The sequence below is a fragment of the Xyrauchen texanus genome, chromosome 2 (assembly GCF_025860055.1).
Source record: "Xyrauchen texanus isolate HMW12.3.18 chromosome 2, RBS_HiC_50CHRs, whole genome shotgun sequence".
Classification (NCBI taxonomy): domain Eukaryota; kingdom Metazoa; phylum Chordata; class Actinopteri; order Cypriniformes; family Catostomidae; genus Xyrauchen; species Xyrauchen texanus.
Genome location: NC_068277.1, coordinates 23,994,815 through 24,022,667, shown reverse-complemented (window position 1 = coordinate 24,022,667; position 27,853 = coordinate 23,994,815). Strand labels below are relative to the sequence as shown.

The following is a 27,853-nucleotide window of genomic DNA, read 5'->3' as shown; positions in this document are numbered from 1 at the left end:
CAACGTCCAGACGAGTCAGAGCGTGAGGGATGGGAATATGCCTCTTTATTTGGCTGGAAGTTCCACCTCAAGCAGAAGAAGACCGACTCCTTCCGTCGTCGACGCTGGAGATGTCGTATGGAGCCATTGGAAAAGACGGGTCCAGCAGCCATCTTTGCCTTGGAGTGTTCACTGGTAATGAGGGTTGACTATTTGAATAGTGTGGAGCTGTAATTAGGGTTGAGACTTAGAGAGAAAGATGAAAAAATAATAGGAGGAAAGTGATTGTAGAGAGGGAACAAGACAGGCATGAAATGCAATTTAGACAAAGGCAAAGGCGAGAATGGGTGTGGAGGGCTTTGCGCTTGGACAAATCAGAGGTGCTGAGAGAGACTGGGCAAACAAAGTGGAATCAGCCTGGTAAAATAAGGCCATCAAGGGATATAATTTACAGGGAAACAGAGATGAAACAGAGAGTGTGAAAGTGGGAATATGTATAAAGGCCAGTTAGTATGCTTATTCTTTTACTCTTGGTCTGGTCAACTAGTTGCATTGTTACGGATCTATTCCAGGCAGCTTTGGCATGAGCTGTCATGTGTGCTTGGCTGGGTTGAGTATTGAGGGTTGACGAGTGTCTGGAACTGATGTGGAGCGTGTGAAAGGTCCCAGTGCCTTCAAGAACTAAACCGTGGGATTCCCTCGCTCTGCCACATCAGAGCACCTACAAATCCTCATCCAGTTTACAGACATGGGGATGGACTGGGACTAAAAAACAGCCCAGGGCCCATGTTGGCCCATCACAACACACATTGTATAATCCCCAAATATAGATACTGTATTATTTAACTGACATATATTGAATATTCATTGTAAAATGTCAAAGTTCACCCATAAATGATAATTCTTATCATTTACCCTTATGCCGTCTCAAAATTGTATGACTTTCTTTCTTCTGCGGAACACAAACAAGATATTTTGATGGATATATGATGAGAATATATCCATACATTGCATGCCAATGTGATACAACAGTTACAAGCACCAAAAAGGACATAAAGGCAGCATAAAGGTAATCCATATGCTTCAAGTGTTTTAATCCATGTCTTCTGAAGCTATATGATCAGTTTTGGGTGTGAAATAAATTATTTGTCACTCCTTTTTGGTAACACTTTACAATAAGTTTCCATTCGTTAACATAAGTTCATGCATAAGGTATCATGAACTAACAATGAACAATATTTATTTTTAAAGAATGTATTAATCTTTTATGTATTAATTCCTGTATTAATTTTTTTGTTCATGTAAGCTCATAGTGCATTAACTAATGTTACGGTAACATATGCAACTTTTGATTTAAAAAATGTATTACTATACGTTGAAATTAACATTAACAAAGATGTATTAATGCTGTTAGTATTGTTCATTGTTTGTTCATGTTAACTCTTTGTTAACAAAGGGAATTTTATTTTAAAGTGTTACCTATTTGTCACTATAAATCTTACAATCTGCAGTCTCCTAGGCACGATCATGATTTGAAGCTCGATTGCATGTGCAGAGAGCTATATTCATATTATATCTCCATCAAAATATCTTGATTTGTGTTCCGCAGAAGAAAGAAAGTCAGTTTGAGACGGCATAATTGTAAATTATGAAATAATGATAATATTCCTTTAAATAGCTGTTGTATTAATGAATTGATTAATTAACAATTAAATTATAAAATGTATAATGCTCACAATCGCAATAGGCAGGGCAAAACATTTGCACTTAACACGGATGTTTACAAGGATTTATACAGTAGGCACTGATATAAAAATACAAACTTATAAACTGAGGTCATAAGAGCCCACAGTTACAGATTCACACTGAAAATGAATGAGTATTACCATGACACAGACAATCACACAATGCACACAATCTCTGTTGGAACTGCAATTTTAATCTTGATATATATTCTTGTCTTGGTTTAAAATGAAGGCATTGTGTGGAGTGAAGGAATGTTTGTTTTGCACGCTTGCTGCTGTAGTGTTGAACGCGACTCGAGTGACAGCGTGCAGCAGTGAAGTTGCACTGTCAAAAATCTCAATAAATTACGCATTTATTAACACATATTAAATTAAAATCAGTAATGTAATGACAGGAACTCTACCCATTGTAACAAAGTAATTTCAGAACATCAGAGATTTACTTGAGTAAGAGTGAAAAGTACCCACAATAAGACACACTCAAAGTAATTTTTTTCCCAAAAAGTTACTCTAGTAAATGTTATCGAGTAAAGGTAGCACGTTACTACCCACTTCTGCCTATACAGTATGTAGCTTCCTACTTGTTCCTGTAGGTTTCTATGGTTCCTGTAGCTTCTTTGGTAGAGCTTTGGATTAAAGCATCTGCCAAATAAATAAATGTAAATGTAGATATGTGCAACCTCTCCCACAATATATCTGGAGTTTTAAGGTACTAATATGAATTTTGATTGTAGTTTTGGCTATAATAATGCTTTTAGGTTGATTACAATACACTTGTTTCAGCCCAAAGCTCTTTAGTAGACTGCTGGCTCCCAGCTCTCCTTACCCCATCCCACAGGCATAATTGACTGGGTTGGCACATGCAGATGTTGGGCACAGGCTGCTGGTTATGTGGTGGTTTGAGTCTGGGGCATATGAGTTTTTGTTGATGGATTGCTCTGCCTAAAATAACATTTCATTAAACACAGAATAGATAGATTAATATTTTATATAATTTACCTTTACATTCATATTTTTTTGAAGCATTCTTTCCCAAGGAACTTACACAAAAGGGCACAAATTGGGTTTGTAAGTAGTTTGTCATTGTTACTTGAGCATGCTGTTAATATATTAGTCAGCAACATGCCTATAATAACCAACACCAATACAGTTTCCCTAAATCACAATCCTACATTGTTGTTTTATTGATTTATAGGGCACTCTGGAGGGCATGTTTTCTTTTCATTTTCTTTCTCCCTCAAAACTGTAAAGAGGTATTGGGTTATGTAAATATACTGAACCACAAATGTCATAGCAGTTTCATCTGGGTTAGAAGACATCATCAGGGATTTTTTCTTCTTCTTCAGAGAAGGTCAGGATTTTAAAATGTGTCAAGATGATATTTCAGCAACTTGGGGTAGTGACACATAATCGCTTCATGCCAGTGGTTTGTGGTGCATATTCAGTTGCCCTCTCCACAACTGACAGCAGAGTCATCATTAACACATTCTCTGTTTACCCTTTTGGTTGAAATATTGTGATATCTGATCCAACATGAATGTCTTGTCTTGTCCAAACACCAAAATGTGGGAGTCTTGTGTTTATGTTAAAGCAACATAATGCATCTTCATTGGCAAAGCACAAGTCTCAGAGTGTTTTTTTTCTTTTCTTTTTGTCAAAAGAGCAGTGTTGTTGATGAAAAGAACGATGATAAGTCGGTTACAACAACATTTGGTGTCAACCGCCCAACCATCTCCTGCTTCTTTGATAGTAAGTCAAACATGCTTTTTTGCCATGCCAGTTTTACCACTCTGTTTGAAATAACATCAGATTGCAATGATGATTCTCGCTACACTGCTGTTTAATTCGTCTAAAACATTTCAGGTGGGACCCTGTATCATTTGCGGTGCTACCTCTATCAGGCCAGAGACCTACTGGCAATGGATAAGGACAGTTTTTCAGGTACGCATACCACCTTCACTTTGAAAAACTTTAGACAAACATAACTATTACAGACATCTAAGATTGCCATTTGAAAAGAGAAGTGTGTATCAGTTTTTATGATATCAAAACTTAAGAAACATAGAAAACATTGATCCATGTATGGCTTCTCACTTGTAAGGCTGCTGCCAAGTTGTCTGGAGAGAAAAAAAGAGAACTTCAGAGATAATCAACATATGAACTTGCTCACACAATTAGCATCTCTACCTGAGACCCATTGTTGTTCTTCCACATCTGTCCCATTGTCCCCTATCCTCTCTCATCCTCTTCTCCCTTTTAGTTCAGAATGTCCGCTAACCCATCAAAGAGCTGTATGTACAAAAATACCATATCCGTTGTATATAAAAATATGATACATTAGGCTATTACTATTATTACTATGTTTAATATAATTTAAAAGGCATCAGTGTGACTGGTACAATGGTCTCATTCCCACAGCAGTAGACTTAAGTCCAAGCATACTTCTGTCAGACCACGTACAGGATGTGTGACAAATCTCGTCATCATCAGAGTGCTCACTCACTGAACATGTGCAGCCCGATTTTTTTAAATTGCACACAGATAGAAGAATGCCATGCGCCTGGACATGGCTGCAGTTAGGAATGATTGGGCCGCTACAAAATGTGTTCTGCAGCCATATCCTCTGGTCAATTGTCTGATGGGAGGTGGGGGGTTTAGATTTGCTCTACAATATGGAATAGCCTTTCCGTGGAATATTTGTGCAATACCTACTACTTCACCTAGTATCATTTTGGAATTCAGTAGTTATATATTAATATTATAACCCAACAATTATTTATTGTTGTCCAGTTTGTCATTATAATATGATACAGTAGGCTATTACTATTATTACTTTGAAGATTTGTTGTATACAGTAGTAATATATTCCTGTCTTTACTTTAACCTGCAGTTTATATTCTGATGCTGCAGTGTATTGTTCACAATGTTGCAAAAGTCTGTATTTTTCATAAGAATCGTAGGCAACATTTGTAATAGTATTGTAACAGTAAACATAAAAGGCATGGCAGCCCCACAAGAGCAGAAGTAAAAAAATAATTGCCGTTTATCAAGCGCTGAAACTTTGCATGGTGCAGAACAATCTGGAATAATGTTAAACATTGTAACAGTCACCTCTTTGCAACCTGAACTTGTTCAGAATGTTAAATCTTTGTGACACCTGTACTAAAAACAATCTAGATGCAGACGCAAGTGTCTCAACATGGATTTAAGTTCTTATTAACTTGACACAGTGTCTAATATTTGTGTCTGTCCTGCATGAGAAACTGAAGAAATCAAGAAAGAGACGCAGTGAAGCAATCAAGGATGTTTGTCCAGCGCGTTTACATTGGAAAACAACGAAAAAAACAGAGCATACGCAAACAAAAACATGTTTGGTGTGAACAGCCCCTATCTCAACAATTTGCGCATATCTGTGAGGGAGAGTGAAACAAATTTGGAAGACCTATATATTTTTTCAAACCGGAACCCAAATTCCTTCTTGAAAATCCAGAACCAGGCGACCTCAAAAGTAAACCGTTCTGAGCATGTTGACAACAGTGTATTCGTGCGTGTACCCAGAACATGTCACTAAAGGGATTTTTGCAGAGCTTTCCAAATGGGGCAGGGGCAATTTTGTGATTTGCGTGATGGTTAAAATTGCTACTGTCTGGGCCCCCTTATGTAATTGGCATGATATATACCTGACTATTAAATTGTTAAACTTGATTCTATTTTGATTTATTCTGAAATATTGGTTTTAGAAGATTACGTTAAATCTATATAGCTGCAAATCTGCGATCAGAGTTAGTACATACTAAGGCCCAGCGTTTGATAAAGCATGAGTCACTTCAACTGGAATCTTAACTTTCTGACTAACAATTTGTCTTATGTTAAGTGTAATAGACTGTAAGGGCTAAAAGAACGTTATGTTGATCGATCCTTACAGATAGTTTTATTCATTACCTCTGATTAATGATAAAACTGTATTACTCTAGTTAAGTGTAAAAGGAAACTATAGTAGTAAGCAAAACTACTATTTGGGTAAAGGTACTATGTTGATCCTAGTGATAATGTTACTTTAATTAAGTCTATAGAACTAAGCAAAACAACTCTTTAGAAATAGATAAGTTGCGGGATCTATCTATATCTATCTAGATAGTATTTGTTGTTTACCTCTGGCTATCAACCCAAAACTGACAGGTGTAACATGGGATCCGTGTACTCGGCCGTCATGAGACCCTAAGCGACAGGATTCCAAATAAACGTGTACAAGTTAAAGTATAGAATTATATGAATAATCAAGTATCAAAATCAAGATACAGTAAATTCACAATTAATGATCAATAACAATTGGAATCTCAACCTAATTTTGTGGTCTTTAACAGTTGGAGTCAGTTTAAATTAATTATGGAGTCAGATGTGGTCTAAACTAAATCAAATAGTTTAAGATACAGAAAAGATGAATGTGCAGATACATTCACCACACTACTGGATACCATCATTGGACAAGTGAGGTGGCCTTTACACACTCTTGGATGAAATCTGATCCATAGTACTAAGAAATATATGCCCTTGTCATCTAATTTGTAAAGCAGCATTCTTTCTTTTGGCAAAATCTACATTTTCCAACTGTACGAGTAAAACTATGGCCTCTCAACTTCTGACATGGATTCTGAGTAACATACCCATCTGAGCGCTTGCCACTCCTGCAAAAGCATGGCTTTCCAGCACACGGCTGGCATCCGTAGAATATGCCTTTCTAGACATTAACTACAATACCAAATGGCATAAAGAACATTGCCTCAGTTGTGATGACCTTACGAAAGTTAACATACAATAAGATACATATTTTCAGTTTTGAGTGTGCACAAGCACTCATGGGGTGACACGAAGTGAAGTCAATGGGTAGTCCTAATGTGACGCATATTGAGAGTAATAGCTTAACACAGCAGCATTACAGTTATATGAATTTCTTTAAAAAACAAAAAGGTCAGCATTGCCTAGCATAATAGGGGCATTTTATAAATAAAAAAAATCATAAAAGTAAAGTCTTTTGAGACGTAATGGTAGAAGAACCATGACTGAGCTTACGTCAGAAGGGGTGAAATAATGTGCTTGCCACAGTTTGGGCCAAGGGACTTTGGGTCAAGTGCCGCCAAGAGGGAAGGGAAGTGAAACAGATTTACTGCGGAGCCCGCAAGAGAAGACATTGGCAGCAGAGATGTAAAAATGTTATTCATATAGAAAAGAGAAGGTAAATACAGAAGTGAAACAAAGCAAAATATTGTAAAACAAATCAAAGGCACAACACATGGAGACATTATATGTAAATGTTGTTGTTCTAGTCTACCTTTTTCTTGTTGTTTTGATTACTGATACTAGTTGTTTTTTTGCTAAGCTAGTATATCTCAATGGAAATTGTCTAATCGTCCAGTGCCCATAAGTATGTGCATTGCACATGTATTTTTGGTTCTATTATTCTTCTTTTTGTCTTCGCTTTAACTTAGCTTTCTGTGCAGTTGAAACATTGGCTCAACATCTTTTGTTTTTAAATGTGCTCTAAAAATAAATTTCATATTGCTTGATAACATTAGCTGATACTTTATATACTGAAATTTCTATAATGTTTTGAGACCATGTGAGACTTTTAATAATTGTTTATTGTAAAGTTGTATAATGTATATTGGTGAATTGTATAGTGATATTCTAGTGCAGTGTAGTTATTACAAGCCCTACACATAATATATGCCCATACATCTAGTTTGTTCATTGGTTTTCCACAGAGTTTTGATTAAATGTCTTTCAGCTACCAATAATTGTATTACTGTCCATTTTAGTGATTTACCATACTTAAATCCATTCCACAGAATTTCTCCCATAATCAGCACATACAATTTAAAAAAGTGTTTGGCCCTATTTATTCCATTGTAATTACATATTAATAAAAATGAAATGAGTTTTCATTTAAAATATGACACTTATTATTAACATAAAAAAGTCCATATAAATCTAAAATATAAGAGAACAATCTTGGCAACATGGGAGCAGTATTTCACCCCCTTTAAACCATAGCAAGTCTGTTGCCATGGGCAAGAGCTCTATGTAAATTGTGGTAGTGACATTTTTAACCCAGAGTGCTCCACATCATTAAAATACAGGCAAAATACACCCGCTGGTTATCACCCATTAAAGATGTCCGGTATAAATCTCCTATGCTTGGAAAAACCATAGAGGCTAAAAACAGGACCAAAGCTGAGAATGATAAAAAGAAAAAGATTGAGAGAGAGAGAGAGAGAGAGAGAGAGAGAGAGAGAGAGAGAGAGAGAGAGAGAGAAAGAGAGAAAGAGAGACTGAGACTCGTTGGACATTAGGTGGAGAAAGATCTGAAGTATATTGTTTTTTGTTTTTTTGTGAAATCTTGGAAATGTAGCTAGCCCGGCTGTGCATTTAAGGTTCATTCTGAACCCGCAAGCACAGATGAAAAAACACCATGGATCCTTTTAAAAATACACGCCTGGTATAAATCAGATCAGCCTGGCGCTGTGATTACAAATCTACAAATAGTTTGGGGTCAGTTTCCTGATGCACAAAACCCCACCTAGCTCTTTTACAGCATTCTGAGTTCTGAGGGAAAATGAATAAATCAAATGAAGGCAGAAATCACTTGGTGCACTTAAGATGGAGTTTGGTAATGTGAAATGATCGATGGACCACAATATTTATAAAGGAGGGAAAAATGTGAAGCTGCATCAGTGCTTTAGCTACTGGAAGGGGATTAGAGGAAGTCAGAGGTTTGGGCCAGATAGTACATGGCTATAGGCCCCACTCTGCTGATGTTTGAGAGACTGGCTGCCAATTACACTCAGATGTCAGCAAAATTATTTAATTGTGCATCTATCTACACTCAGTGGTGGGCAGATATATTTACAATTGTAATCCGGTCCTGATTACAAATAACATGACTAAAACTGTAACATAATCTCTTGGATTATATTTATGGGAAATCAAATCTGATTACTTTTGGATTAATTTTGGATTACCTCTGACCTAACTTTGAGAATGTATATGATTTTTTTTGTTTGTCTCACTATTTGTCTGCTTCTGAGTGAATAAAAAAAAGGCACTTACAAAATCATTGTAAAAAAAAACTCTCTTTAACTGATATGTATGTTTTGTCCAAAATGGCAAGATGGTGAAAAAGATGGTGTGAATTATTCTTATTCAAATATATATTTGCTCAGACTCTTCCGTGTGTTTTTTTTTTTTGGTCCAGACTTATAGAATCAATCATTAGTGAAGGTCACTGGATATTATGTAGACATAGTATTTCACAGTTGTTCATCAACTTAAAAAGCGAGAGATTGGTGAGTAACTAAACACACAAGAACTATATAGAAATGAACACGAAACAGAGTGGGGTAAATATAGTCCACAAACCACAGTCAGGTGCTGCTCGTCAGCTGAAAATTGGCATTATCAGCGTTCCCATGGAAACAATAAAGGTTCACAAGGTAACGCTGATTCCGTGAGCCAGTGGCACCTGAAACACATAAAGAGAAAGTAAACACAAATGGAAAAAAAATGGCCTTACCGAGACCATAACAGTACTCCCCGTCAGGTACGCCTTTTGGCGTACTCCGAAGAGGTACCATGATGAATATGGAACTGATCGATGAGGGCGCGGTCCATAAGGTCAAATTAATTTGGACCCCGGCATACGAGAAGGGAGTCAGAGTGGGATGTCCTTTGAAGACAACCAGACCTCTGCCTGCAGATGTAAGCTGGGTGCTTGGACACGTGATGGTCTGCCGACTCAACACATGCACCAGTACGGAGAAGGGCTTCTCTGGCTAGAGATGTGTACGCGGATGGGACCTGGGCGTCAGGTTCTCGGGCAGGGAACAGAGGGGGCTGGTAACCTAGGCAACACTGGAAGGGTGATAGCCCCGTAGACGATGGTGGTAAGGAATTGTGGGCATACTCATCCCAGACTAAATGAGAGCTCCAAGAAGATGGATTATGGGAGGCTACGCAACGCATGGTCTTTTCAAACTCTTGATTAGCTCGCTCTGCCTGCCCATTCATCTGGGGATGGAACAGAAGACAGATTCACCGTTGCCCTCAGCTGTTGGCAGATTTCTGCCCAAAACCATGGTACAAATTGGGGTCCCCTGTCAGAAGCCACATCGACTGGGAGGCCATGAATGCGGAAGATGTGATTAATGACTTCAACCGTGGTCTCCCTCACTAAAGGTAATTTGGGGAGGGAACCAGTCCACCATGTTCACGACAACCATGTTGCAATGGGACAAGGGAAGACCGGTGACAAAATCCATGGCTAGTCAAGTCAAGTCAATTTTATTTGTATAGCGCCTTTCACAACACACATCGTTTCAAAGCAGCTTTACAGAAGATCAGGCATTAACAGAAGATAAAACTGTAATGTCTATAATGTTGATGAGTCATCATTGTGTAATTAGATAAAATACGATTGTTAATTGTGTATAAAAATAAGTAATTAAATAATAATTGTTTTAATAACCCCAGTGAGCAAGCCGAAGGCGACTGTGGCAAGGAACACAAAACTCCATAAGATGTTGGTTAATGGGAGAAAAATAACCTTGGAAGAAACCAGACTCACTGTGGGGGCCAGAACATCATGAATATAATGTCAATATTACTTATGTATAGTGCAAGTCATGGTTTAAAATTATTAAAGTAAGCACGTGTTAAGGGACAGTGTTTAAACATAGATTTTGTATGAACTGTAAGATTAATGACCAATGTCTTTGAAGTCCATCCTGGATTAACTGCAGATGTTCACATTGATGCAATTGATAGTCTATGTATTCCATTACAAGAGCGTTGTCCATCAATAGACCGATGTGATGCAGGCAGAGATCATTGAGGTGCATCTTAGTTCAACCTGACTGGTAATTTCGGTGAGGTTCGGTGTGGTCCATCCTCAATCCAAGGTTCAGACAATGGCATATGAAGTATACCATGTCTTATGGTTGGAGTTGGAATCAGATTATCCTCTGAAGTCCATCATAATAGGAGGTTGATAGGAAGTCTTGCTAGATGCACAAATACGACAAACGGACATGAACCTGTGGACATCCTGCTCTAGCGAAGGCTACCAGAATCGCTGTCTAATTAGCACCTGGGTACTAGCAGCCCCTGTATGGCAGGCAAATAACAGACCCATTGGGCACTTGGCAGGCGAGGTGGTGTTGCGCAACGCAGAGAAGACTTTAGCCTCCTTGTCCCAGGACACCATGCCCACCATCCGAGAGCTGAGTGGAATGGTGTTTGGAGGGGCGGTGGAGGTCTCGATTTCAAAACACAACCAGTGGCACCACTAACCCAAGGCCAATCTGACAGCCAACAATTCTCTATTACTGACATTGTAATTCTCTTCTACTGTGGTGAGGTGGTGCAAGAAAAAGGCTCACGGATGCATTTTCCCATCCGAGCAAGAGTGCTTCGACAGAACTGCTCCGACACAACCTCTGATGCATCCAACTCCACCACAAACTGACGTGAAGGATCAGGGGTATTAAGAATGGGAGCAGTAGTAAACCTTTCTTTTAATTTTGAAAATGCGGCTTCAGCCTGCAGGGACCAGCAAAACTCAGTACGTGTGGAGGTGAGACCCAGCACGGCGAGCTGGATGTAGTTTCAAAATAAATGCCTATAAAATTGGACAAACCCCAGAAACTTTTGCAAGGATTTGTGGGAGTCTGGGGTTGGCCAATCGGAAACTGCTCTGACCTTAACTGGATCCATGCGCACTCCCTTGGTCGAGACGATGAACACAGGATGGAACCTATTGCGCATGAAAAGCACACTTCTCTACCTTAGCGAACAGCCAGTTCTCCAGCAGTAGCTGAAGCACCCGGCTGACATGCTGAACATGATCCTTGATATTCTGGGAGGAGATCAGAATATCATCTAAGTAAACAAACACAAATCGGTCAACCATATCCTGAAACATGCCATTCATGAGCCCCTGGAATACAGTTGACCAATCTGAAAGGCATGACGGAATATTCAAATGCCTGCTATGGGTGTTAGAAGCTGTCTTCCACTCATGACTCTGATACGAACAAGGTGATAAGAATTTTGTAGGTCCAACTTTATAAAGACGGACGCTCCCTGCAAGAGTTCCAAAGCCGAAGACATCAATGGCAAAGAATACTGATTATTCACTGTGATGTCATTCAGCCCCCGATAATCTATACTGTTCTAAGCGAGCCATCCTTCTTCTCCACGAAGAAGAAGCCTGCCCCTGCAGGAAAAGAGGAAGGATGGATTAGACCGTCTGCTAAAGAATCATTGATGTATTTATTCATGGCCTCCCTCTCGAGAGCAGAGAACGAATATAACCAAACTCAAGGGAGAGAAGTACCAGGAAGCAGATCGATTGTGCAATCATATGGGCGATGAGTAAGGGTCGATGCAGGATCGACTGAACACCACCCTCAGATCATGGTATGCCACAGGCACTCCAGATAAATCTGTCGGTTCATCCTGAAATGAAACACAAGACTGGAAAGGAGAGACAGCAGAGTTAAGACAGGCAATACAGACTCCAGACAAGAACAGAATTGATTGGCCAGTCTTTGTGAGGATTGTTCATTTCCAATCATGTATGCACTAACACCACCGGTGCTGACAGAGACTGGACCAGGGTAAAGGACAGCTGTTCAGAGTGATTGCCAGAGATGAAGTTGAACGGTTTGGTGGAATGTGTGAAGATGGCCAGGGGCGTGCCACTAATGGAATGGGCCGTGATGGGCTCGTCCAGCTTGACCACTGGAATCCACCATCTGGAAGCCGTGGCGACATCCAGGAAATTCCCCTCCACTCTGGAATCCACCAAAGCAGAGACAGCATGACTAGTCGGTCCATACTGTAGTCGAGCCAGGAGAAGAGTCCGTAGTTTGGAGGTTTTGCTCAGTGGAGTTGCGCTCGCCAGTAACCCCCTTCCTACCGATGAGTGTTGGCTTTTGCTGGGCAGTTTGTTGAGACGTGACCGGCAGCAGCACAGTAGAGGCAGAGTCCCTTGGTGATGCGCTGCTGCTTCTCATCTGGTGACAGCCGTGTCTTCCTGATCTGCATGGGTTCCACCGCGGACTGCAGTTCAGATGACCTGGCAGGTAGCTTGGGATGTGGAGAACAACGTTGGCTGCATAGAAGCTTTGAGATTCTATTTCACTCCTATAGCCAGATACACCAGGTCATCAAATGGGGAGGCAAGTCCAAGTTCATCCTGGATGGCATTGGACAACCCATGCAGGAACTGGTCCCACTGCACTCGATCATTCCATTTGCAGGATGCAGCTAAGGTGCAGAACTCGATGGAATAGTCCGCAACGGACCAGTTACCCTGTACCCTCACTGCTTCACAGCCTTGACCTGAATTATGACCTGAATTGGGTAAAAATAGGCAGAAAACAAACCATGGTCAGGTGCCGCTCATCAGCTGAAAGTTGGCATTATCAACGTTCCCATTGAAACAATCAGGGTCCCCATGGAAATGCTTATTCCACAAGCCAGCGGCACCTGAAACACATGAAGAGAAAGTAAACACAAATGGAACAAACCGTGACAAATTTAATACGTTCAGCAAACTCAAAAATATAAATGATTTTAAGTTCACAAGTATACAGCTGTCCTTAATTTCAAATATCTTGAATATAGATACAGTATAAAAAGATATTCTCTATTAAGCAGACCATTACTTGTACATAAGATCATGTGCCAGCCCCACCAAGATACCAAATGATTGGTCCAACTTAAAAGGTAGTGTAGTTAACAAATACTACAAACTTTCAGAATTTAAGTCAACTTAATAACTGAAGAAACTTCATCAAAGTGAACAGTAATCACCCTATAGGTGACTTAAAAAAAACTGTTTAAAGCAAAGGATCATTAAAAACACACACTGAGCTGGCACACTTTGGCCAAAAACACTTAAATAATTTAAAGCGCAAGCAATTGCCTTAAGCCACAGTGCTTCTCCAGTTGGCATGCTTAGTAGCAGATGCAACTATGTGAAGTTCATAATGCTAAACCTTACAAGGGTTCCACAGATTTTGATTATCTTCCACAAATGGTTTCCTTAGGACTAAGCATCAGTGATCCAACTGAGCATGCTCAAAAGCCTGTAAGTACTAACTTCATCACCAAACTTGACATTGTGCTCACTGTTTAAAAATGTAAGTTGCTTTGACATACATGGCATAACAATTTACTTTATTGATTGTTTTAAGTAATCTCAACTTTTTCTATATTTGATAGTTTAATCAACTTTTAAAATAGAATATTTCTGACAAAATTAAAGTTTTTTCATTGCATGGTTTAATTGTTTGAGTGGTGCTTTTGTCTAGAAATTCAAAAGCACAGAGCACAATGTATTTACATAGTGTACAAATACGAAGGGAGTTTCATGTTGTCCTCTGTGATTCTGATCAATGACAGATTTAAATAACATTTTTGAAGAACAAAACAAAATTGAGTTGGTTAGATATGCAATAGATACTGTAGGCAAGGAAGCCCCACCCACTCTTGTGGGAAACCAAAGCCATGTTAAAATAGTTACTCATTCATTCCTATGAGAAAAACAGGGAGAAGTATCCAATAGATTTGAACAAAAAACATGACAGAAAGCTGTTGTGTAGTTTTTGCACTTAAGACTGTAAAACAGTTAAAGGATGGGCAAGGAGGAGGCGAGAACCGGCTTGTCAATATAAATAATAATTTAATGAAAACTCAAAAACACATAAACAAACACACATGATGGACATGCCCGTAATTCTCTCTCTCCCCCGAACAATCGTCACCGGCCGCCTTTTTCCTTGCGCGCCTCATCAGGCCGATTGGGGACCGGGCGCGCGATATTCCGACCTGGCCCCGCCCCCCTCCGCTCCACAAAGACAAATCCCAGAACTGTTTTTCAACCCTTTCAGAGTTTGAGCTGCAAAGGTAGATCCATACAGTTCAGCGCTCTCAGGACAGAAGTGTACATTTTCAATTTTCAGTTTAATGTTTTATTATTCGATTGGAATCTAAAATATTTAACATTTGTTTATCATCATAAACACCTTTTAGGTTTAAACTTTGGAAGGGTTACAATTGTAGACTATAAAACTAGACACAAAAAACACAAAGAAGGGGATTTAAAAACTATGTGGGAATTTTGTTTTTTATTAAACACGAAAAATGCCGTCATATGCAATGTAAAAACAATTAAGGCTTAAATTATAAGCAGTTTATTGTTATTAATGTTTCTTCTTAATAAGTACTTTGTTTGGCAGTAAAGACAGTGCAAATTGAGATAAGTACTGTGTACCTAAACATTTTACAGCAACTTAACCTTATCAATTAAACACTTTGTCAAACCCAACGGTAATCACAATATCATCAGGGAAGTTTAATTCATTAACCAGTATAAGCAGCACTACACTTCGATAATGTCATGCTTTTTCAGGAACCTTTTCTTGTTCTCTGGTCTTAACTCATCATTATGTCTCTGCTGGAACCACTGTTGTGATGATATGATGATTGATTTAGTCTTGAATCCGCTCAAATGTTTCTTAAACACACTAAACCACATATCCAGCATATTGTTGACTGCAGCCACAGAACACTTCTTTAGGCTTAGATATTTATCAGTTGAAAGGTGATACAAAAACCAGTTCCGGGTTTTTTGGCTTTGTCTAAAATGCAAAAAACTACACATCAGCATTTCGTTATATTTTTCATTGTTAATATAGCAAAATATTTAGGATATTTCTCCCTGTTCTCATAGGAATGAATGAGTAACTAAGGTACTGTAATCGATTGCCCCCATGCTATACACAGCCCCAGTGTATGATGTGTTGCCAACTGTATATATGTAAAGTTGTGAAAACATGTACACTTCCAAATGCTTAAGATTTGAAGTAGAATCGTTCACAGTGGACACAATATATTTAATTTTGGATGGCTTAGTTTACATTGCTACCTTTGCAAACTGAGTTTTACGTGCTGCATATTTGCTACAGTTTCTTGGTGAAATTAACACTAAAGGTGCTACAACAACTGTTTTATTCACTGTAACAAACTTCAGGCCAGGAGGGGAAGGAGAACACAGGAAACTGGTTTCTTCGTCTCTCAGGTACAGCTTTTAATTAATAATCTCTAGCACTTTACAGCTTCAACAACAGATCTCTGACTCTCTCATATCATGCCAACACTAGACTGGCACGTGTTTCTCTTCTCTCTAACTGGAGGTTCTGTCGCCAACTTTATCCCGCTCTCCCCATGCTCACTGAAATTAGACACAGGTGTTAGACATAATTTAGCTCAAGTGCAAGCGCCCTTACCGCTTTCTCTCCCAGACGGGCGGTTGTACCACACCCCCGCTGCCACATTCACCTTCACACGAATCACGAATACAACAGCTGATTATGACTTTATAGACATTTATTCGCTCTATTACTGACACACTGCTATGTAAGGATACTTAAACACTTACTGTAATGCATAATTTGAAAAATGATACATTTTAATGCTTGTATCACAGACCCACCTACATTTACACACTAATTCCAATGTGATTAGCTTGCTGGTAGCTCATCTAACTGTGAGAGTGTTGGACTTTACATTTAAAACACCAAGGCTCGAGCCCAGCTAAGCATGTAAGCTGACATGTGAACCGAAAATGTAATAGAAGTGACACAAAATTATGTGGTTGCTACAGAAAATGTACTATTCATGTCTCATTCGCTTGTAGGACACTATCAGTTAGGTTTAGATGTTGGTTTAGGGTAAGGATGTCTGTTTTATGTACCTCTCATTAGCTTTCAGGACATTATTGGTTAGGTATAGGTGTTTGTTTAAGGTAAGGATGTCTTTTATTTACAACTAATTTGTTTTTAGGACACAGTTGGTTAGGTGTATGTTAATTTTTTAGGTTAGGGAGGTAAATTGTGCTCAATAACACCTCCATCTAACATTAATATTATCCTCTTCTTATCACAACACCATTTCCCTTGCTTTTGGCACCCCTGGATATTTCACTGGGAAGCTGCAGCGAAATGTGCAATGAAGCACATAATTTCATTTTGCAAAAATGTTGCCATAGTCATGTCATTTACATGAGATCAGGCTGTACATTGCATAGTAATGATTTGTCCTTTGTCTCCTTAAAGTGAAGTAATTTTTGTAAATGCAGATTGAGACTGCTCCATCTTCAGTGTAATTATAGCCACCTGGCTAGTGGCTAGTTATCTGTTCTGAAAACACTGGAAGACATAACAAATGGTAGGCTGATTTAGAATGAAAAAATTGAACGATTATAATTTAGAATTGGGTGGAATCAATAAATTATTAACAATTTACTGCCATTGAATTAATATATCTTTATGATAGAGTCATGAGGTTTGCAGAAAGAAGAATCTAAATGCAGTTTTAATGAAAACACAAGAAACTAGAGAAACTCACAGAAGACAAAACTGCAAAACTACATTACAGCCTAACACAGGTTAATAACTAACAAAGACACTGAGAACATGAGGGCAATATATACAAAATACAAGGTTAACAAGACACGGCTGGAGAACAATCAGAAAAGGAAAAAAAAAAGAATACTGAGACAAGACAAGAACCAATAAACAATATTTCAAAATAAAACTCCAACCTCCTAGTGACCTCTACTGGCTGCTTGGGGAAAGTCCTATGCATGACAGACAACCTCCCCCCCTTTAAATGGGGGCTCCTGATCGCCATACACAAAAAATACGGACCAGGGCACCACAGGGGTGTTAGAGACATACTGAGAGTCCACAGGTGAGCCAGTGGATGAGCTTAAGCTGGCAGACAAGCTTGAGACCATGGGCGATCTGGAGACCAGGGTGAAGCCAGCAGGTGACCAGGAGACCAGGGCTGAGCCGGCAGATGACCAGGAGACGAGTGCGGAGCCGTTGGGTGAGCTGGATGCCAGGACGGAGCTGGCGGGTGAGGTGGAGTCAGCATGTGAGGTGGAGCCTAGAGATGAGCAGGAGACTCTGATGGAGACCCAGGATCTAGAGACCAAGGCAGTGCAAATTTACCAGGAGATGCAGGTGGTGTCAACAGACCAGGAGACCATGGCTCATGTGGTAGAGTGGGTTGACCACTAATAGCAGGGTTGGTGGTTCGAATCCTAGCCACACGACTTCACATGCCGAAGTGTCCTTGGGCAAGACACTGAACCCCAAGTTGCTCCCAATGGCTGGCTAGCGCCTTGCATGACAGCTCTGCGGTGTGAATGAGTGTGTGAATGGGTGAATTAGACGCAGTGTAAAGTGCTTTGAATACCTCTAAGGTTAAAAAGGCACTATATAAGTGCAGATAATTTACCTAGGCAATGGTAAGTCAGGGGACTCAATAGAGTGGAATGGAAAGGCAGGGGACACAGTAGATGGCAATGGCAAGACAGGAGTAGAAGGCTCAGTAGAAGGCAAGGCTGCTGGGGACTCAGCAGAGGGTAGGGCAGCTGAAGACTCAGCTCAGGGTAAGGCAGCTGGGGTCTCAGTAGAGGATAGTGCAACTCGGGATACAGTAGAGGTTAGGGCAGCTGAAGACTTAGCAGAGGGCAAGGCAGCTGGGAACACAGGGGAGGTCAAGGCAGCTGCAGACTTAATTGCGGCGAGTAAAGGCGCCATTGTTGTAGGGACAGAGGGCCATCTGTCACTGGTACCTCCTAGACCACCAGAACATGACTGGGCGCAGCCTCTGGCAAGAGTGCTGGGTGCCGCAGTGGGAGTAGTGCTGTACCACACTGTGTAGGAGGAGAAGCTATGCCTTAGATTTAGAGTTAGAGCATAATCTACAATCTACATAATCTTCAACAATTTCTCATAAAAAACTCTCCACATGCTGCAATGACAGATCCTTGGCATTCTAGCTGTCAGTTTGTCCAGATAACCAGGTGACATTTCACGGTTCATATAGCACTTGCCATAGATGTGGCTGTCTTGTCGGGCACTTCTCATGCACCTTACAGTCTAGCTGATCCCACAAAAGCTCAATGGGCTTAAGATCCATAACACTCTTTTCCAATTATCTGTTGTCTAATGTCTGTGCTTCTTTGCCCAATCTAACCATTTATTTTTGAATTTCTGTTTCAAAAGTGACTTTTTCTTTGCAATTCTTGGCCATAAGGCCTGTACCCCTGAGTCTTCTCTTTACTCTTGTACATGAAACTGGGTTTGAGCAGGTAGAATTCAATGAAGCTGTCAGCTGAGGACATGTGAGGCATCTATTTCTCAAACTAGAGACTACTTTTCCTCTTGTTTAGTTGTACATCTGGCCTACCACATCTCTTTCTGTCCTTGTTAGAGCCAGTTGTCCTTTATCTTTGAAGACTGTATTGTACACCTTTGAATGAAACTGCATTTACAGTAGATCCTACTTTTTTCATATCTCACGACATCATCTTGAGGACATGGTCTTCATTTGAGGAATGAAGGCTATACAATGTTTGAAATTGCAATTTTGACTGACGAGTTTCTAGAGAAAGTAATAATATTTACCTTAAGACACGCCAGTCTATTGCATACTGTGACAAAGACAATGTTAAGCTTCATTTAACAAACCAAATAGCTTTCAACTGTGTTTGATATAATGGCAAGGGATTTTCTACTACCAAAATAGCAATTTAGCATGATTACTCAAGGATAAGGTGTTTGAGTGATGTCTGCTGGAAATGGGGCCTGTCTTGATTTGATCAAAAATAACTTCTTTCAAATAGTGAATGTGATGTTTTTTACATCAGTAATGTCCTGACTATACTTAGTGATCAGTTGAATGGCACTTTGGTGAATTTGTACATTATTCCAATCTTTTTTCCACCAGTGTATAACTCTATCAGAGATTGTTCACATCTGCTTCCTGGCAGACAGGATTTAATAGGCTTGTTAAGCCCAAAATGAAAAAAATGTGTTTGAGCATTGTGTCTCCCAAAAAGTGCTAAACATCTCCTTATACTCCTCTGTGGAGACAGTACCTTGCTGGAGGGACAGCAGTTCCATGACTGCTAAATCTATTATAGGTCTATTCATATGAAAAGTAGGATCTACTGTCAATGCAGTTTTAATGAAAGCTTGATGAAAACTCAATGATGCACAAGAACAGCTACATGCGTTAACGTGTAATTTTATCAAACTAAAAATGCTTGATTTTTGTAATCTGATTACATGAAATCTATCCGTCCATCCGTCCATCCATCCATCCATCCATCCATCCATCCATCCATCCATCCATCCATCCATCCATCCATCCACATTTTGAGTAAAAGATGCTTTCTGCACATTTAAGATTGTTAAAATATATGGGAAATAATCCACATCAGAATTTCTTGGTTGCCTTCGCACATTTTCTCTGAGCATGTCATTGTTCCCAAGGGTCATACATCATGTTTGAGTTTTACACGTGGGCAGCCATTGACATGACCAGTGTCCTGTCCCAAATGCCCTTGGGGGAGCCAGATTAGACACTGTCTATGTTTATTTCCCGTTGGCTCATGGGTAATGGTGCATGCTCCCAATAGCTTGTTTATGCCTTTGTTTATTTGATCCACTGTGTTTTTGGAAAGGAGTTTGTGTGAGTGTGTGTACAAGTGGGGAATTTTAGTAAGAGCTGGGAAAATTGGGTCTGTTTCTGTCTCCCAAGTGAAACCATTCCACTGAGGCTGCTTTACGTCAACTAAAATAATAATAATAAACTTATGTCACTCATTCTTTTCTTTCTTTTTAATTTTAACCTTAAGAATTAATATGTTAAAATGTTTGAATGTTGTAAAGGTTGAAACATACTCATGCACATATACATTCACAGAAACACTTCTTTCTTTCTTTCTTTCTTTCTTTCTTTCTTTCTTTCTTTCTTTCTTTCTTTCTTTCACAACCACACATCATCCTACAGAAAATACATAGACCTACCAAAGTTCCAATCTGTCTCACTCTCCTGCACCAACTCTGGTTGGGTATCTCTGGTTCTTTTCACATACAAAATTGATGTTATGTATTGGCAAAGTCCCCCTCATAACAAAACCAAATATATACAGAAATCCTTCTGCTTATTATGTTTACTGATGCATTGGAAGCCTTGTTCTGAGGAGAAAATACTAAATCATTGCCTCAGTCTTGATGGCAAACAGACTTCAGTCAACTGATGGCTGCACATCTTTCCCAGCTCTTGATGCATATTTATTCCAAAACATTTTTCCATCTACATGGCGGTAACCTCCATCTGACCTGACAAAGCCTTTCTAATTTAATTTGAGAGATTGGATCTCAATTTTGACAGTGTACAATTGCACATTTGATATGCTATTTCCTTTCAGTGTGAACTCGCAGCTCATGCCATGCTTCATCACTCGTTCTGACATCAAACTGCTATTCAATTCAAATAATTGACCTTTGATCATTGACTCTTTGATTAGATCCCTATGCCATTGTATCCTTCCTGCATCAGAGCCAGAAGACGGTGACTGTTCGAAACACACTCAACCCTACCTGGGACCAAACCCTCATCTTCTATGAAGTAGAAATATTTGGAGACAGTCATGTGACTGAGAGGAACCCTCCGAAAATTGTGGCAGAACTGTACGATCAGGACACCTATGTGAGTTTTCACTCAGTTATTTTTGTAAGCTGTGTTGTAATGTCAAATTGTCTTTGTCTGTACACACTGAACGCAAATATTTTGGATTATGGACTGGCACAATGCCTAAAAAATAGAGACAAAGCGATCGATAGAATGCCCTGTTGCTTGTCAAGGTAGGTAAGGACAAAATCTCTTATTAACATGGAAAAGATAAACCAAGTGTGTCACTTTATTACATTTTATCAGAGACTGTGTTAGGCTGAGACTGTGAAATGTTTGTAAAGTGTTTGTCTCTAAATCAGGTAAAAAGGACCTTGATCATTTACTGTCTGAGGTAAACAACAGCTATTGTTGTTCTCTACATTCTAGGGAGCTGATGAGTTTATGGGGCGCTGTGTATGCCAACCATCAATGGTAACTTCTCCTCGCCTTGCCTGGTATCCCATACAGAAAGGTGGTAAGGCTGCTGGAGAACTGCTTGCTGCGTTTGAACTGATCCGCAGAGATAAGGTATGAGTTAACCTAATTGTTGCAATTTTCATAATCACCAGCATTTGTGATTATGATATCATGATAAAATGTTATGATTACAGTCAGTGCTCTCAAGTCATGTTTGCTCATAGTTATGATAACCTCAGTGATGATTTTGTGGGATACATTCTGGTCCTCCAGAGACATATATCCCAGCTGTTGTCTGCAACATCTCTCCCGAAAGAAATGCTCTTATTATGAGATTAACCCACAAGTGCTTACATGGCACATATCAAAGCTTCTTCAGCACCACAGAGGAAGCTTTGTGGTTCCTTAACCCACGCATAGTATTTGTATGCATAGTGCCTGACAAAATATGATTTAATATTCAAAACCGCTCTTCAGTTTTACAGGATGTCTGTGTTCTACGTCATTGTGCACAAAGAGATGTGTGCTGTTTATTTGGGTGTGTTCATGTATGCTGGTCTCAGGGGCACTCTTAATGATTTTAAATGAGGGCTTTTTCACAATTGAACAGGACGGCTATGAACTCATAAATTCAAACACTCATTTCGAAATTTACATGTGCTTTTCCTTCCTACTTGTCACTTTATTTATTTCTTTCTTTCTTTATTTCTTTTCACAGCCTGCAGTTCACCACATACCCGGTCAAGAAGTTAGTAATCTTTCTGTAAGTTGCCTTTTATCCGTTCTGTGAAATGAGACTTTCCTTAGATTTGTTTTGTTTTTATATTAAATGGGTCATGAAGTGCTATTTTTATAATTTTATTATCTTCCCTGAGGTCCAATGATAATGTTCGAAAAAATATTTTTTGCACCAAAATAGTCACAATTTAGAAATACATGATCATTTTCCACCCTGTTTTTGTCTGAAACTTTCAGTTTTTGAGCACCTCCTTAAAGCGCCTCCTTAAAACTTCAACTTAAACGCCCATTGTTATGATTGCCTAACATCATGCAGCCCCTCAAATTCAGCAAACTCAATAGGAAGAGAATAAAGAAAACCCTCAACATTATAAAACAAAATTGCAGGGTTTACACATAACGGACATCCAACACATTGCATCTGAATATATTCAACTGTTCATCTCAAGCACAACTGTTAACACTCAGCACCATAAACTATCAAACAGATATGACATTTTAAATATTCATGAATGAAACAATTTACTTATGTTTTTGAAGTGTTTTTAACTGCCCCATCCTTCAATAACAGTTTCTTAGCTAAGCTTGAATTGTATTATGTCTGTCCACAAGCAATCCATGCTGATCTAAGCCGGATAAAAATCAAACACATCACCGTCCAAAGAACAGTGAAATAACACATACACATACTGTAGGCGCACTAAGGTGCACATCGTCGAAATTGTCAAAGGCGTCCATCGTCAAAGACATCCTATGTTTACATATACCAACAACTCAAAATAGAGCAGATGAGAGAAAGAACGTGTCCATGATGCGTATATGCTCAAAACAAGAGGCAGCAGCTGAATGACAGATAATTGACACAGTGTCTGTCTTTTAAAAGCGGTGAGATACATGGTAGCAGTTTTGATTTTTATACTGTACGAACTATTGATTCTATCCCCTAACCCTAACCTTCACAAAAACTTGCTTCATTTTTACATTTTCAAAAAAACGCTGTATTTACGCTTTAGTATGTTTTAAGCTAGAAATGCCCTCATAAACCACATTTATAGCATAATACCCTTGTAATTACCCCCCACACACACACACACACACACACACACACTTACTGTCCTCTAAGACACAGCTACTACCTCTTCTCTCAGTTAGTCAGGACTAAATAATTGGATAGAGCTGCTGAAATTGACATGAACATCACTATATTGGAGCCGGTTGTATTGGCCCTGCTGTCTGTTTGGAGACTGGCTCTGCTCAGCAGTTCTCAGTTCAGGCAAATGGCCCTGCCTGGCCAATGCAGACAGCCAGGAGACTGATTGGAGATGCCAGTTGAGTTTAAGAGTGCCAGAGGCCCCTCCCCATCCAGACCTGCCCAGCTGGCATCAGTTAGAGTGGGATAATCACAGGGAAATTGAATTAGAGTGCATGCTTAGAGAAGAGTCAATCCACCCACCCACACACACAAACAAATACCTACACTTTATTTATTTTATTTTATAGGATTAAAATCAATTTTTTTTCTTTCTTGTCCAGGGGGATATTACACCACCCTCACATATCATGGATGAGGTAAGGTTTGGTACATTTTTGCTTATTCATTTAATGTCACTATTTTGGAATAGACTAGATTAGATTTTTGGAATCTTCAGTAATGAGCATGCCCAGATGAAATCTGCAGACTTGTTTGCATATTCTGCATTGATTTTGGGGGAAATGGCTGGAATGAATTCAAACATTTAAACACTCTTAATGCTAGATTAACCCATTTTTCTCCAGAGAAAAAAAGAATTATCAAATTATTAATAGCTACAGTCTTGACAAACACAAAATAGGTATTGTTTTAAAGCTTATAAGCTGTACTTTACAATGCATGTAAACAGTATGACCAAAACTGAACAACTGCTTTGAAATGGGCAGACAAATCAGAAGTGTTCCATATTGACAATTTATTAATCATTTTGCACGTGCATACAACCCCGATTCCGAAAAAGTAGGGATGTATGAAAAATGCTAATAAAAACAAAAAGGAGTGATTTGTAAATTATATTCACCCTTTGCTATATTGAAAGCAATACAACTACAGCTACACATTATATGATGTTTTTCCTTGTGAATTACATTGTTTTATTTTAAATGTACAAAAATTTCAAATCAGATGATTGCAACATGCTCCAAAAACCTTGAGACAGGGGCAATTCAACACTAATAACAATTTGACGAGTTGAAATAACAAGGTGATGTGAAACAGGAGATGTTAAACAGGTGAGGCAGTTGTGTCATCGTGTTTAGGGAGCCTCCAAAAACAGCCTAGTCCCTCAAGTGAAAAGATCATTCGAGACTTGTCAATTTGCCAACAGATCCTTCAGCAGATAATCCAACACTTTGATAACAATGTTCCCCAATGACAAATTGGAAGGATTTTGGGAATTTCACCCTCTACAATGCACAATATATTTAAAAGATTCAAGAAATCTGGTCAAATCTTGGTGCATAAAGGGCAAGACGAAAACCATTTCTAAATGCGCATGATCTCCGATACCTCAGATGTCACTGTCTTAAAAAACGGCATTCATCTGTAATGGATATCATGAACTTGGGCTTGGAATAACTTTAGTAAACCTATGTTAGTCAACACCACTAACCGCTGCATCCACATATGCAAGTTAAGACTTTACTAAGCAAAGCTGAAGCCCTACATCAACACTGTCCAGAAGCGCTGCTGACTTCTCTGGGCTCGGTCTGATCTTAGATGCAAGTAGAACAGTGGCACTATGTTTTTTTGGTCTGAAGGGTCCACATTTCAAAAAGTTTTTGAAAAACACAGCCGTTGTGTTATCCGGGCAGTCCTGACTCCAATTGAGAATGTGTGGCACATTATAAAGCACACTATGGCAATGAAGACCCTTTACAATTGTCCAACTAAAGACCTACATAATGGATGATTGGGGGGAAATTCCTCTTTACAAACTTGTTTCTTCAGTGCCCAAATGCTTAATAAGTGTTCTTAGAAGAAATAGTGATGTTTCACAGTGGTAAACACTCGACTGTCCCAAATTTTGGAGCATGTTACAATCATCTGATTTGAAATTACTGTACATTTTCAAAAAGCACTGAAATTCACAAGGAAAAATATCATATAATGTGTAGTTGTAGTGCTTTCAACATAGTAAAGGGTGAATATAATTACATATCACTCCTTTTTGTTTTATTTGCATTTTTCATACTGTTCCAACTTTTTCGGAATTGGGGTTGTATTATTGTAATCGATTAAAATATAGCGAGTAAAATAGCTAAGAACATGTCTTTGAAATACATATTACATGAAAACAGGTGTTGCTTATCAGCCATTTATAACTTCACAAAAAATAAACTGAGCATAAAATATTACATAACATTACTTAAAGGAGGGGATTCCTGTTAAAACGAGCCCACACGCAATGTAATCAGATGTATAGATCATAAGATGATCCACACAAAGCACAATGTGCACATAACACATAATGTGCTATATGGCTAAAAAACACAGCTTTCCTGGATCAGATGACTTCATCAGAAATTATGTAGTAAGTTTTCCAGCATCATGGAACAATACAACAATTGGATTAGGATTAGGATTATTCTCGCCTCAACGAGAGGTGAAAGTCATCCAAATATGGGCAGAGAGGATTGTTCACTCTAATTACATATGGCCACCAGGAGATGGTGCCAAGTACATGACACAGACTCTATGATGGCTCAGATGACACAGAATGGAACTGAATGAGATCTCGTTACTCATGCCTGCATGGTTTAGAGAGAGAGAGAGAGAGAGAGAGAGAGAGAGTGATTTATTTGTTTGGAGAGGTTTTTGGAAACATAGATAAATAATTTTTGTAATGCTATAACTTTTGATTGCTTTGTCGTATCAATATTGTTTTTTTTTTACTCAGTTACAGGTGACATGAATGGGAAGAAATCCCATTCGGAGCTACATTTTTTCACCCAGAGATATATAATGTCAAATCTGAAAAATAAGACCATATTGTTTTTTTTTGCTCAAGTTTCTTAGGCTGAGAGTCTCATAATTTAGCATAATCTATATCATTAAAAAGTAAACCAAACAATTGACCATCTTTGTTTTTTTTTTTTGTTTTTTGTAGAGTTATAAGCCTTTAATTATGGGCATGCAACTGAAACAGAACATTTTTAAAAACACATTTAGAGCTTAAAGGGTTAAATCATGATCAAATCATATAGCCAGAGTATTTAATAAATAAGTACACAAGGAACAAAACTCTGGGTCTGCGAAATTTACCAAAATTGACATTGCATTATGTTCAACAAAGGAATGCACAGCAGTAAGAAGAATAAAAACTTTACTGCATATTGCATTTAGGCAGAATAGGGAGGTTTGATTTATGTGTGTGACTTCAAATATAAACATAAAAATAATTTTAATGTTACATTAAATATATAGAGCCATTAGGATTAAGGATAGCATCATGTATGTCTTAATGAAAACTAACAGACAGTAAGTTTATTATGCATAGACCTAAAAGATTTGAATTTCATCACAGGAACATTTACTGAACAAATAATTTACATATAAACGAAATCTGTCATGTACTGTATACAGGCAGAAAAGTGTAATCTTTAAATCAAGCAGAGTCACAGAATTAACAAGTTAATGGCAAATAACTCATAACTCAAATAACTAATTTAATTTGGGTATGCAAGTTGACACAAGGGATGGGGGACGTTTATAACTTTGTGAATCTGTGGAGCTTTCTGCAGGGTTTTGTGGGCACTGATTTCATTTGGGCTTTGTAATGAGTCATATTTTTAATTGTCCCCGGACATCTTTTTTCTGTCTTCTTGTTTATTTTGGTTTTCCTTTTTGTTTATTTTGGCCATTTTCAAGCTTGTGCTTCCAGGATTCCTCTCTGACAGTCAACAGTAGCATTAGGTCCATTCTAGCATACACAAACACCTTTATTATCACTGTCCTGCAGGAACATAATAGTTGAGTCCAAAATGTAATTCCCAGTGGTTTTCATTAGGCTGTGGATAACAGGTGATTAGGTGTAGATTTATTTTTTATATCTAGTGTGTAGATTCCTCCAGAACTCGATGTACCTCTTTGATTTATTTTTTATGGGGCCTGCCAAGGACAAGATCTTGTTAGAGGTTCTTTGAAAATTGAGCACCCTTCTGTTCTGACTGTATTCACAGCTCTTGTCATGTCTACATGTGGTTTTGTTCATGTTTTGTTTTCATGTCTTTATTTTGGAATTCTAGTTCCTGTTTCATGTCATGTGGTTCCCTTGTCATGTGATTTCATGTTTCCCTCCATGTTCATGTGTCTTGTTTTCATTGGTTTATTTATTGGTTTATTC

At 38.7% G+C, this 27,853-nt stretch overlaps 1 protein-coding gene across 2 annotated transcripts in view; it reads left to right on the top strand.

Moving 5' to 3' along the window:
• LOC127656262 (dysferlin-like) overlaps positions 1–27,853 on the top strand; it is a 122,670-nt gene that overhangs the window by 32,778 nt on the left and 62,039 nt on the right. For both annotated transcript variants that reach the window (XM_052144501.1, XM_052144510.1), the window contains 7 exons: positions 1–174; positions 3,386–3,473; positions 3,588–3,665; positions 21,178–21,359; positions 21,711–21,851; positions 22,459–22,503; positions 24,012–24,047. In XM_052144501.1, the coding sequence (XP_052000461.1) occupies positions 1–174; positions 3,386–3,473; positions 3,588–3,665; positions 21,178–21,359; positions 21,711–21,851; positions 22,459–22,503; positions 24,012–24,047 (744 nt within the window). The remainder of the gene's footprint in view (positions 175–3,385; positions 3,474–3,587; positions 3,666–21,177; positions 21,360–21,710; positions 21,852–22,458; positions 22,504–24,011; positions 24,048–27,853) is intronic.